Consider the following 13,762-nt stretch of genomic DNA (forward strand, 5'->3'; position numbering starts at 1 on the left):
AGTATCGCAGGTCATTCCTCCCTGCAGCTGTCAGACTACACAACAAAAACTGCTCCAAGTAATCAATGCAATAATCTGTGCAATAATCTGTGCAACACACAACAGTCTGTAAATACTATTTACAATTTTTTTAGGACAATGTTTCTTTTTATCCCACTCTTTTGTATATGCTTGTTGTTTTTAATTTGCATGCACTTGTTATACTATTCTATCCGCTTTATTGATGCTGCTGTAAATTGGAATTTCCCCTCGTGGGACTAATAAAGGAATACTGAATTGAATTGAATTGAATTGAATTGAATTGAATTACACTAAGTGAACTCTGCAAGACTGTTACTGACTGTAACTAATTCATTATTAAGATAGTGGAAAATATAATTTCTGTAAATTAACTCATTTCCAAAAAAAAAAAAAATAACATCCTGGAGGAATTTCAGTCAGGCTTTAGAACATACCACACCACTGAATTGTCTCTCACTAAAATAATCAGCAACCTCATACTAAATTCTGATGAAAATAAGGTTTCAGTTTTTGTCCTCTTAAGAGCATTTGACATGATTGACCTTGATATCTTGAACAGCTGATCTGACTGCGTGTTAAACTAGTCTGAAACATACAAAGGGGGAAAATTTTACATCAGTGTTGGAGATCATGTATCTGAGAAATATCACGTGTGTGTTTTGGAGTTGTACAAGGGGGCATCCTTGGTCCATTACTGTTCTCACTACACATGCTGCCACTTGGTGACATTAGAGAGCACAATGTATGTTTCCATAGTTGTGCAGATGACACACAACTGTGCATCTTCAGAACCAGATGATGCGGCAGCTATATACTCCATTGCTATGTCTTTTGGCAATAAATAAAAAGATGGGCAATAATTTCTTGAAGTTGAATTAGGACAAAACTGAAACTCGGCCCAAAAACAAAAATGTAACAGGTGGATTTAGGACCCCATTGCAGTACCACCTGAACACGGAAGTCACTCAGACCCTTAGGCATGGTAAAGTCAATGTTCCGTCAGGAACAATACTGAGTCTCCGGAAATATTTGGCGAATCAAGCACTCAACAGTCATGATCAGGATTAGATCCAGGAAGCGCAGAAGTAAATGAACTGCCTGGATTAAGTCTGATGTTACAAGTCTTGGTGTTATCCTAGATTCAGAGCTGAGCTTCACACCACACATTAACAAGGTGGCAAAAACTTCACTTTTCCACCTTCGAAACATAGCTAAAATACAACCATTTATAGATCAAAAAGATGCTGTAAAACTGATTCATGTATTTTACATCCTCCGAACTCCGAAGGAGGTGAGGAGGGAAGAGGAGAGTACTGTTCCTTCTGGAACCCCTGTGCTGCAAACTACCACATGGGACACACAGTCACGAAGCCTCACATACTGTTGGTGAGTTAGTTGATGGTCCACACAACCAGGTGGTGGTCTACACCGGCTCCTTCCAGCTTCCCCCTTAACAGTGATGGTTGGATTGCGTTGAAAGCACAGGAGAAGTTGAAAAACATGACCCTGGCTGTGCTTCCGGTATGTTCCAGATGAGAAAGAGGCCGATGGAGCAGGAAGATGTCTGAATATATCTCAGATTTATTAACTTTATATCAGTGTGGTTGTGATTAATCAAAATAATAGGCCATTTTGAGGTGATTTGCTGTAGGGCAAAATAAATCAATCTGGAAGATGAAACTGTGTGTACATAGGTCTATGCATAATGCCATTAAACTCTAGCAGTTAATACCCAAACAGTACATTACAGTACATTAATACATGATATTTGTACAGTTCTTTTCAAGACTCTCAAATATGCTCCACAAACAGAATAAAAATAAATAAAAATAATAAGGAAAAAAGAACAAACAGGGCATTACAGGGACTTGTCCCCAGGAGTTTTGTCCCCATAAGGAAGGCATCTTGTTTCCTCTCCTAGACAAAGAGAAGATCCTGAAGCAACACTGAACTGCTGATAAAATGAATGAGCTCGCCAAAGCTGACATGAAAGTAACATGAAGGTTCAGCAGACTGAGATAGACAAATCAAATTGGCACCTTCCAAAGTTATTTTCAGTTTTAAGTCACTTCAGTATGAACTTTGTGTGAAGATCCCCTGAGACCTAGGGGTTTAAGGTAAGCTATGAACTGCAAAATCATACAATACCTCTAAAAAGTGCTACAAAAAAGAGCAACTGTTTTGACTGTAAAGTCAGTGAAAGGTAACCACCGAATTTGTCCAACAAACTGCAAAGTCCCTCAGAACTGCCCCCAATAACTGGAAACTGGACATTGAGGAGGGTATCATCAACCTCCATATAGCTGTTCTGCAACTGTTGAATGACCTAAAAAGTCCTGCCTTAAGTGATGTTGGCACAGGTTCTTAAGAAAAAAGCATCATCACGTTTTGTCATTTATTTTATGCTTGTTTTGTTGTTTTTGTCAATTTATTTATTTAGAGTCAGAGGAGTCCAATTATAGCATTGAGGGACTGCTTTTGAAACCACTGACTGGGAAGTGTTGTGTAGCCCACATGGCGAGGACATTGATAGTTTGACAACCTGCTTTACATACTACATCAACTTCTATGTGGAAACACTGTGCCTATCAGGAAGGCACATTGTTTCCCTGGAACTGAAACGCCTGCTGAAGAAGACGGTCTTTAGATCAGAGGACAAACTTGAGCTGAGGAGGGTGTAGAGGGAGCTGAAAAGGGAGATACGGAGAAGCAAAGACACCTACAGGAGGAAGCTGGAGGAGTGCCTTCAGAGGAATAATGCCAGAGAGGTTTAGAGGGGCCTGAAAACCATCTCAGACCACAGTAGTGACACCGGGAGGGGCCCAGAATCTGGAGACTGGGAATGGGCAAATGAACTGAATCTGTTATTCAACAAATTTGATATATTGGCAACAATATTTTTGTAGACTGTACATATTGTACTGTACATATTCAGCCTGTTCTATTTCACATACTGTATATACAACAATACTCTGCTGTTTATTTTAACATACTTTCATGATACCTGTACATATCACTACACACTTATATATATATACTTTTTTTTTTTTTAAAGATTTTCCAACCCTGTGCTGAGCTTATTGCTAAGGAAATTTCGTTCGGTGTTCACTTGCTGTCTACTGAATGACAATGAAAGCTGTCTATGTCTATGTCATATTGTCCATATACATAGACTTGTGCAATTCACTGTTCGTTTTATGCAACAGCATTTCTCAAGAATGATTCAACATATGCCATTGATAGTTTTTCTCATGAGAATATTGGCAATAGTATTTTTATAGGCTGTAGTATCTTTACGGCAATTAGTATTTTTATAATCTGTACATAATGTACATATACATAGTTGATTTTTATTCTTTATCCTGTATCCTTATCTTGATCCTTCTATGTCACTGTTTGTGTTGTTTTGCTTTTGTATACTTGCTGGCTATAATGACTTAATTTCCCCAGCATGAGATCAATAAAGTTTTATCTTACTTTATCTATCTCATTAGTCAATCTGTAACAATCAAATGTGTTTATACTTGATAAATAACTTAAATGAAAACTGTACTATCAAAATTCTAAGCTTAGATTTCTGTATTGGCTGTGAAGTGACGCTTCAGCCCTCTGAAGTATTCCTGTTTAGGGAGGCAAAATATAGGAGGAGAGAATGGAAATGGAAATGACTAACCAGTGCACTTGTTAGACTTTCGCCTATAAATTTTACTGGATTCAAATGCAGACCAGAGCCAGGATAACAAAAAAGGTAATTTATTTACACAATAAATGTTAACAAAAGCGCACTCTAAAAGAACAAGTAATATCAAATAACGCACTCAGAAGGAGGGGGAGAAAAAATAACAAAAGAGCACAACTGCATGGGCTGCAGCAAAGCAACACTGGACGTGGCTTGAAAACAAAAGAAAAGCACAAAAGAATCGCTGAAACAAAAGAACACACGAGTGGCAGTCCAAAAACAAAATCCAACGTCAAAAGTTGCACACTTAGTAATACTCACTCAGGGAAACACTCATAGTCATGGGAGAGCTCAGGAAAACTGGCAAGTAGTGGAGCCAAGGGCCGACCTTAAATACTCCTGGCCTAATCAGCTTGATCTCAATCAGTACACCTAATCACAGGTGTGCAGCTGATTAGGCAGAGCCAGCTGAGTGTGGGAGACCATACCCAGCCTCAGACAGACAGGGGGACAGACAGACAAAAAACACTAAGGGAAAGGGGAACAAAGGAAAACACTAGGGACAGAAAGGTTTGTGGATCCTAACAGCACTAGAGGGGTGAGATAAGAACAATAAAATTAAATTAATTAAAAAAATAAATGAATTAAAACATTGTGTCGCTGACAGTAATTTGTGTTAGATAAATACAGATAAATATCCCCCTAGGTGACAGCAATCTAAACTATCTTCAGTTGTACTAGAGACTAACTGTAATGAAAATGTACAGACATGTAGGTAGTAGTATTTTTAGAATTGGGGACCAACTACACTGTGGCCATGAAGACTGTGTAACCACATGTACTGAGGTGTGTACAAATCCATCCATTCTTCTGTATGTTTTTCCACTATCTAGGCAAAAGAGCGGGAAGTATGGAGACAGCCAGCTTCCTCCACTGGGAACCAAAACTCCACCCGCTTCCCCTCACAGAGCCAATGAAGTCAGGATGAATGACAGACAGGTCCTTGGAAGAGTTTGCCTCTTGTCTCCAGAGAGGATGTCAGCGCAGTGGAATAGTAGCGGGGCTTCACTGGAGATTGTGAACAGAACCAGAGGAAGTGGCTCATCTTCTTCTACCTCATCTGGTTTTGTGGACAGCTCTCTGGAACAATCTAATAGACTGTTTCAAGGTCATGTGACTGCCAGCAACATCCAGAGGTGAGATGAGAGACAGAATAATCATCACACTTTATTGAAGGTGATTTGTGAGATTTGTCAACGAAAAAAAGGTCCACACAGAACACAGTGGTAAACACAGGAAACTTCAATCACAAACTTAGCTTCATGTTACCCAGCCTGAACTACAAAATTAATTTTTGGTGGCAATTTTTGTTTCTTCATTTTCACTTGATGTTGATGTGATTTTGCATGTTTAGTCTGTGAAAGTTTGTTTGAATAGACTTTTAACTCACAATCATTATAGTGTTGCCTTAAAGGTATGGTGTGGACTTTTTGACCACTAGTAGTGCTAAGGAGCAATGTTTTACAAGTAGGTAACCATACTGTTTAGCTCTGTAAACCTCAAGGATACTCAGTATGTATTTTGGAGAGAAACAAAAATATAAATAACAACAAAAAAAACCCACAGGGCTCCTTAAAGGTTGAACCCAAACCCATCATTCCCATAATCATATGGCCCAGAGGGGTAGTTCATTTTCACCCTCATTCTCTAACTTTTATATGGACTTCTTTGAAGTTTAATTAATCAAATCGTAGCTTCAATGAGAATATATTGTGGTAGAGGTATATGATGATTTTGTGTGTTACTGTCAGAAATTGTGTCAGGGACAAACAGCAGACCAAAGGGCAGACCAAGAGCAGTTCAATAAATTGATTTAAAAATAACAATGGCAACTAGCAAAGACTTACAGGCGGGGAGGCAGGCGAGGATCAACACCAATGTAAAAGGTCCAGTGCGATAAAACCAAATCCAAACAAAAGGAGCAGAAATTCAACAATGAAAAAACAAACAAGGTTCAGGGAAAACAAGGCAAAGTCCAAAATCACAGAAATCGCTGGGGGTACACTCACAATGAGAGAAAGGCTTGACACTAAAGCAATGACAACAAACTGACAAAGACTGAGGGGAACACACAGACTTAAATACACAGGGAAGGGAAAACCAATCAGACACAAATAAAAACAATCATACACTTACACATAAGGAAAACCTTCAAACTAAACAAACTGCATCATGACAGTTTAAAGGATCTTAGAACCAACTAGAGTCTTTTCTTACATACCTTAACTCATATTCTGAATTTCTGCCATTAACTATGGATTATGACAACAAACACATATTTTTTAATGGATCGTTCGAGTAATAACTTGTACACAGATCAGTTCAGAAAATCTACTGCTTGAAACACTTCACTACCAGTAACATTAGCATATACCTCAATCTGACTGGAGACTCAAGGATGTATTCAAAGAACAGCCTCTTATGGTGTACATCCTAGTTTCTGCATCCAATCTGCACACAACTTTGCACATAGAATGAACTATGATGATAAAAAGTTATGAAAAGAATTTTGATAATGCAAAAAATGCACTATTACTAAGTTATAAAAGAACAGCTTCCTATAGGTTGTAGTCAAAATAGGATGTGTGCATATCTTAGGAATAATCACTCCTATTAACATAAAACTCGCTCCTAGTTTACCTGGAAGCAGGCTGGAAAGAGGCTCTGTGCAAAATATGACATCAGTCTGTCACAAATGTCAAAAATTGCATTACTTGACCAATCTCCACACCTAGTTCATGTTGCTCTCTCTTCTGTAGGTTAGCCTGTTGAATTGTTAACATGTTGCACTGGTATAGTGGTTAGCTATTGCACTCTCACAGGCAGGGATGATGAAATATTGAGGGATTGACTGTCCTTCAGTACTGTGAAACTGCAAATATTAAGAATCATTTGAAGTCAACTAAATAATGAGTATGAGGTTGGGTTAGCACACAGATGCTAGCTTGCTCAGTGGACTTGGGCATAAGAAAGTTACACACAATGCATCCTGGTGCATGTAGGCACTGCCAGCACAGCTCATTGAGCAAGATAACTCAGTTTACTCAATATGGCACACACTGGATTATTGCTTCAATTGACCACATTTACCATTTACAACGATTGTACATTGACATAAAATGTGGCAAAATTCCCCTTTAAGAAACTACTCAGTCCCACACTTAGTATGGTGGAGAAAGTTGACCATTGCTACGATATTTTAGTAAACTGTTCATACAGACTCAACACTTCCAATATCTGCTTCAAATTAAAAGCCATTTCAGTTGACAGAAACCCTTAATTTATTAACAAGGTTTTTCCATTGGCAGGAGCATGTTGTGGAATTCTCATTAACTTGCAAGGTTATCATACGGTCTTGAAATATAGCTACTGCCACCTTATGGTGCTTGTCCATTATTGAAAAATACAGCTCTGAACATGAATACACCCACAGTGACTGAGAGCAGACAGTAACAACTTTAGATTAGTAATTCAGAACAACAAAGAGTTGAAAACAGCATGATTATTTTGTTGAATTTATTAAGTTATTGTTGGAAATGTATATTATGCTTATTTAGCATGCGCATAATAAGATTTCATTTACCCAATTTGTTTGGCCATTACTTTGGGGCCAACCTTTATTTGTTCATATCGACCATGCCTCCGGCCATAATCAGACTTGGGATTTATTTGACTATTAGTTTTTATTCGAGGAAATTCAGCATGTCTGATAAATTGCACAGTGGAATTAAAGCAGTAGCTATTAAAGCAGTAGCTATCACAGACATTTTTAACACCTCACTGGAGACATGTCACGTGCCAGCCTGCTTCAAGTCTTCAACCATCATCCCTGTTCCCAGGAAGCCAAGGACCACAGGACTTAACGACTTCAGACCCGTCGCCCTGACCTCTGTGGTCATGAAGTCCTTTGAGCGCCTTGTGCTCTCACACATCAGAGACATCACTGACCCTCTACTGGACCCCCTGCAGTTTGCCTACAGAGCCAACAGGTCTGTAGACGATGCAGTCAACTTGGCCCTCCACTTCATCCTCCAGCACCTGGACTCCGCAGGAACCTACGCTAGGATCCTGTTTGTGGATTTCAGCTCTGCCTTCAACACCATCGTCCCAACTCTGCTTCAGGAGAAGCTCTCCCAGCTGAGCGTGCCTGACTCCACCTGCAGGTGGATCACAGACTTCCTGTCTGACAGGAAACAGTCCGTGAAGCTGGGGAAACACCTCTCCGACGCTAAGACCATCAGCACCGGATCCCCCCAGGGCTGTGTTCTTTCTCCTCTGCTCTTCTCCCTGTACACGAACAGCTGCACCTCCAGTCACCAGTCTGTCAAGCTCCTGAAGTTTGCGGACGACACCACCCTCATCAGACTCATCTCTGATGGCGACGAGTCCACCTACAGGTGGGAGGTTGACCATCTGGTGACCTGGTGCAATCAGAACAACCTGGAGCTCAATGCTCTAAAGACAGTGGAGATGGTTGTGGACTACAGGAAGAACTCAGCCTCACCCGCCCCCATCACCCTCTGTGACTCCACTATTGACACTGTGGAGTCTTTCCGCTTCCTGGGAACTATCATCTCCCAGGACCTCAAGTGGGAGCCGAACATCAGCCCCCTCATCAGGAAAGCACAGCAGAGGATGGAGGTCTCTTCAGGACCTGTACGCCTCCAGGACCCTGAGGCGTGCAGAAAAGATTGTGGCTGATCCTCTCACCCCGGACACAAACTCTTTGAGTCACTCCCCTCTGGCAGGAGGCTGCGGTCCATCAGGACCAAAACCTCACGCCACAAGAACAGTTTTTTCCCGTCTGCTGTCAGCCTTACCAACAAGGCCCGGAACCCCCCCTGACACTCTTCACATTCCACCTCAGACTCATTCTGTCACATTGACTGATATAAATATAACTCTATGCATTACATTAACGCTCAACTGGGACTTCTTTCTGAAAAACAGTACTGTGTTTCTAACAATAACAGACTTGTGTATATATATTTAAATTGTTATTTTTTATGCTCTTATTTTAGTAGATGTGTCTTATTTTAGTAGATGTGTCATGCACCAATTTCACCAGAAAAAATTCCTCGTATGTGTAAAAGCATTCTTGGCAATAAAGCTTTTTCTGATTCTGATTCTGATTCTTTTCTGAAGAATAAAGAATATGAAACACATTACGTGATTTAGACATTACAGAGTTACCATGTTTTGCAAATGTGTGCCATTAAAGTATGATGGGAAGGCATTCTGATGGTTAGTATAAATGTTTTATGATGGGTGTATATTTTTCAGTGAGAGATCGAAAGCCATGGAGGAGCAGATCACTAGTCTAGCAAGCCAGGTGCACCATGCTCTGTCTATGGGATATGTCAGGAGTCAAGAACCCTGTCATGTCAGTAACATCTGCTTTGATCCCTTTAAGCCAACAGCTGCTTATACAGAAATAACAATTTCACTGAGCGCATACAATATGCTCATTAGATTCATCCACAATATGTGTAGCCAGTAATGGTGTCTAAAGTAATTTCTGAAAACACAAAATAATTATACGCAGCCAACCTTTATCGCACATTTCTGGTTGTTTCTGGTAATAACATGAAGTTGTGTACTGTATAATCCTGACCAAGCATGGTTATGTTTTTTATATAACTATCCTTGTGTCTTTTCAGTGAGTCTGCTGGACAAAAACTCTTCCAAGACAGACTTGGTAAGATTTTTTCTTCTTCTTCTTTTTTTACACAATTGCAACTGATGGTGACATTACCTGTCACCAGTACCATACTTCTTGTGCTTTGAACATAATGATAACCTTAAAATCACCTTTCTTTGACTTCAAGGAGCATCTGACCCTCAGAACAGTGCTCGTGTGATAGACAGCTTCAGCTCCAGCACCCGGACTTCTCAGGCTCCCTCCTCGGACAGCAGGCTGCAGCAGAGTTTGTTACTAGCAAAGAGAAATGTGTATGAACTACGAGGACAACTCAACCAACTCAGATGCTTACAGGTACTAATCTGTGTACTCGCTAATTATGATCAATGCAACATAAATAATGTTAATAATGATAAGAAGAAGAAGAAGAATAGCAAAATGAGTGGATGCAAAATGACCACACTGTAGACCGCACTGATCACTGAGTAATGGCTAATGTGAAAAGAACAGTATACATTATATACATACACTGTATATTGCACTTTATGTTAATTTGACATACAGTAACAAATACAACAGTGTTGACTTAGGGCTCATCTCATTTTTCTTTTTTGTGCCTCCTCGTCTCCTCACTTCTCCATCCTCCTGCCTGTGATCAATCAATCTCAGTGCACCATCTTGAAGCATGTCTATAATGTCTATAAGTGCTATAATTGTGATGTGATATTTACCAGTGCAAAAAGCTGCTAAACTTAAATTATTAATTAACAAGACAATTCTCTTGGATTCAGCACTAATTTGCTGTATTTCATGTTGTCATATAGTAGTTAATTGCCCATTATGTAGTCTGCAAATGTCATTCCAAAAGTATAGTTGCAATCAGTGCTGTAGGGTACATCTGAGGTCAGTTTTACTTTGCCATTTGTTACAAGGAGTGATGATGAAATGCTCACCCTTATCAAGCTGAGGGCTGAAAATTACCATCTGTTTATAGACCAAAGACAAATTAGCTGCAGGTGGATCACATTTAGAAGAGTGACAAATGGATCTCATCTCAGTTTAAGAAGAGAAGAGAGAGAGAGATGGCCAGGAAAGGAATACAGGATGTACACACTGAGAAATGAGAAGTGGGCTGTGAGAGCATGAGCTGGTGTTGTGAAAAGGTAATTTAGAGTGTTTGTAGCCAGTCATGTGATGCATTCTGAGTGAAACTAGCTTTGTGAATGCAGAGATACTGAGCTGTAAGATGGTTCATCACCCATATTGTTAGAGGAGGATGAAGATGAAATGAATAATTTAGACCCAATCCACACTCTTTGGAAATGTAAGTACAATTTTTATTAGCTGAAATGTCAAGACATACATTTCACTCACATATTGCTCATCAATATTATCGAATATTCTGTAGTAACCCACATTAGTTGTTTTCAATCATAAATGTACATGTAATTACTTTATTGAATTTTTCTATTTGTACTATTTCTATTTTGTGTTTTTAGAAATTATATTGTTCTTGGGAGTCCTGATATTTTTCAGAAAACAATGTTCTGTCTGACTCCACCTTTTACTGTCACTACAGACCTAAAAGTTATAATGCTCATTAGATCCAATAATACAAAAGTGTTAGAATGAACATGCTGATGATTTAGGTATTCTTTGAATAGTATAAGGCTAAAAATGTTAAGTTTATAAAGAGTGGCATTAGGAGAAAAGTCATGGTCATTATAGTCAAATATAGTAAAAACTGATTCATGTTTGATGTGCTTAGCTAATTGAATGACACATCATAACATCCACATCAGTTTTTTGACAGTGAAGCCAGTAGTTGTTGAAATATTCTGGACCAAAGTATTGGAGGAACACATGGACCAGCTAACACAGCCTTTCCTCAGGCCTCACCACAGGCTATGCAAAAAAAGTGCTGCTTTTGAATACTAATTCCTAAGCTCCATGTGTTGCAGCTATCAAACCAGGAGAGTGTGAGTTCAATGCTGCGGATGGCAGACCAGGAGCTAGTGGTGTTGATGTGTGATCGACTGGCTCAGTCTGGGGAGGCAGCGTACAGACAGAGAACAAAGATAGAGGAGGAGAGGCTCCACTACCTGGCTACAGAGGAGAAAATACTCGTTCAACTAAGGTAAGAGTTTGAATTTACCGGAGAATATATCTTTCATGAGAGATATGATGTAGCTTTTGAAAAAAGAATTAGCACAGTAGTTATAAAAAAGTTGAATTCATTGGCAATAAAACAGTTCAGGACATTATTCAAGAAAATGTTCACATGATTGCTTAAAAGGAAAAAAAATATTCTATTTTTGTGTTATTGTCAAAGACCCAAATCAACAATGTGTCAGTCCATCAATACTTTCTGATGTCACAATCCTGTCTTTACCTCTCAGCCCCACTCAAGCTCCTGCTCCCTGTCCAACAATGAATTCAGTTCAAACTCCTTCTTATCAGTCCCGCAGCCCTCCATAACCCTGCCCCCTCCAAACTCACCTGCATTCTCCACCACTACACTCCTTCTAACTAACCTCCTCTCCCCACTATCCAGGACGAAGCACGAGACCTTGTAGCCATTGCCTCCTTCTGGAACTCATTTGAAAAGCATCTTTTAAAAGTATGCCCTATATGGGTTTAAATGATATTTTGATAGTACCTAGCTACTAATCTGAGATGGTTAAATATGTTTTAGGAGTTTGATAAAATAGGTTTGCCCTAACCTATTCTTTTCACCCATAAGTATCTTAGATTCTCTCATATTCACTGGGATTGAAACACTGAAGCCTGTTCAATTTCCAGCAGACAAGCTGAGAGGAGAAACACAGGATTAAGGTTGACATACTACACTACACAAAACCTTAATTGCAACTTTTTGGCAAAACATCAGTTCCATGGAAAAGTCAGATGTCCACTGTATTCTTTTGTTTAAAGTTGAAGCAGAGATTAGACAGTCATGAATGGCCATGATTTCTGAAGTGTTGGTTTGGTCTTTTCAACATATACACCCTTGCTTATGTACATCTTGCCGATTTAATAATATCACTGCAGCTGAACTGAAATAATTGGTGACATGCAAGACATAGCATGGCAAGATATTTAAGCAGAGAGATAATGTGAAGAAACATATTTTTAAAAAATAGAACCAGGGGGATGGGAAGTGATCTGATCTGGTGTGACATGGGTTTCCAGAGACATCAGAACTCATTTTCATGTTAGCAAGCTACACACTGACATCATTGCACACAAACAGAAAGCTTGTCATTTATCAAGCATCATGAGCAGGAGTTTCAGAATAAGTGTGATATAACTATCTCTCCACACACCAATCCAAATTACATACAACAAAATACCAACAAAATACAGTAACCATTATCTTCACTAGTGCACCCTCCTACAGGAAATAATGAGAAGAGTCTGTCAGTAAATTTGTTTCAGCTCAAGTGCCAGTTACTTTGTACTGCTTAACACCCTAGCTTACACGTATTCACAACTGAAAAATATTTTTGCTTTATTTGTATAGAGAGCTGAATAGTTTGAAAAGCAGAAAATACTGAGCTTTTCTCTTCATATTCTATAAAATTTCTTATCTTGAAATTGAGGAGCCTGGGTCCAAACCACAGTGGGAGTGCTTCTTTCATTTCATTGTGCATTTACAAAGCTAAACATGTAGTGCTTTTGTTAATATTATTTTGTTGTCATCTTACAAATTGTTTTCATTGAGATTATAACTCTAATGCGTCTGTTTCATCAAATGGATGCAACTGTTTCCATTCATTTTCATAAGCTACTGCACTGTGTGTGTCAGTAATCACTATGGTTACATCAGGGGTCAGGGAGAGAGCTATTACATTAACAGTGCATCTTTTTGAAGAAAAAAGGTTCCAAATTGAAGAAGAGAATATTTACTGAAGCTTCAGAAGAATACAGATGATTATGATGAGTATTTCAATGCACAGCAGAAAAAGAGTTCACAGCAGTCATGAAATCTCTGAATCTCTGAAGATTGACATTCAGAACACAGTTTTATACCACTACAACAAAGGTAGACTCAAATATTAGGTTGTGGGAGGGGCTTAACAAAAGGACTGGATGACAACAAAAGGTGAACAGAACTCAGGAAATCCTAGACAGGCTCATGTAACAACACAATCTGATTCAGTTTGCTGGTGGCCCATTTGGATCATTCCTTCAACACCTATGACAAAGTAATACCTCTGTCTGCTTTGTGGGGTGTCTGATAAATTTAATTCAAATATAAGCTCAAGAAAGCTTCTCAAAAGTGATCCTCTTAAATAAGCAGTTTACACACAGTGATCTGTATAGGAATGGAAATGGCCATCTCTCTAACATTGTTGTCA

General features: G+C 39.1%; 1 protein-coding gene across 1 annotated transcript in view; it reads left to right on the forward strand.

The window, feature by feature from the left end:
* Positions 1–13,762, forward strand: part of LOC143329206 (sickle tail protein homolog) — a 139,441-nt gene that overhangs the window by 111,967 nt on the left and 13,712 nt on the right. The window contains 5 exon segments of the mRNA XM_076745004.1: positions 4,594–4,896; positions 9,044–9,143; positions 9,407–9,458; positions 9,589–9,755; positions 11,363–11,538. Of these exon segments, the coding sequence (XP_076601119.1) occupies positions 4,594–4,896; positions 9,044–9,143; positions 9,407–9,458; positions 9,589–9,755; positions 11,363–11,538 (798 nt within the window).

This window comes from Chaetodon auriga, chromosome 12 (assembly GCF_051107435.1).
Source record: "Chaetodon auriga isolate fChaAug3 chromosome 12, fChaAug3.hap1, whole genome shotgun sequence".
NCBI classification, from domain to species: Eukaryota; Metazoa; Chordata; class Actinopteri; order Chaetodontiformes; family Chaetodontidae; genus Chaetodon; species Chaetodon auriga.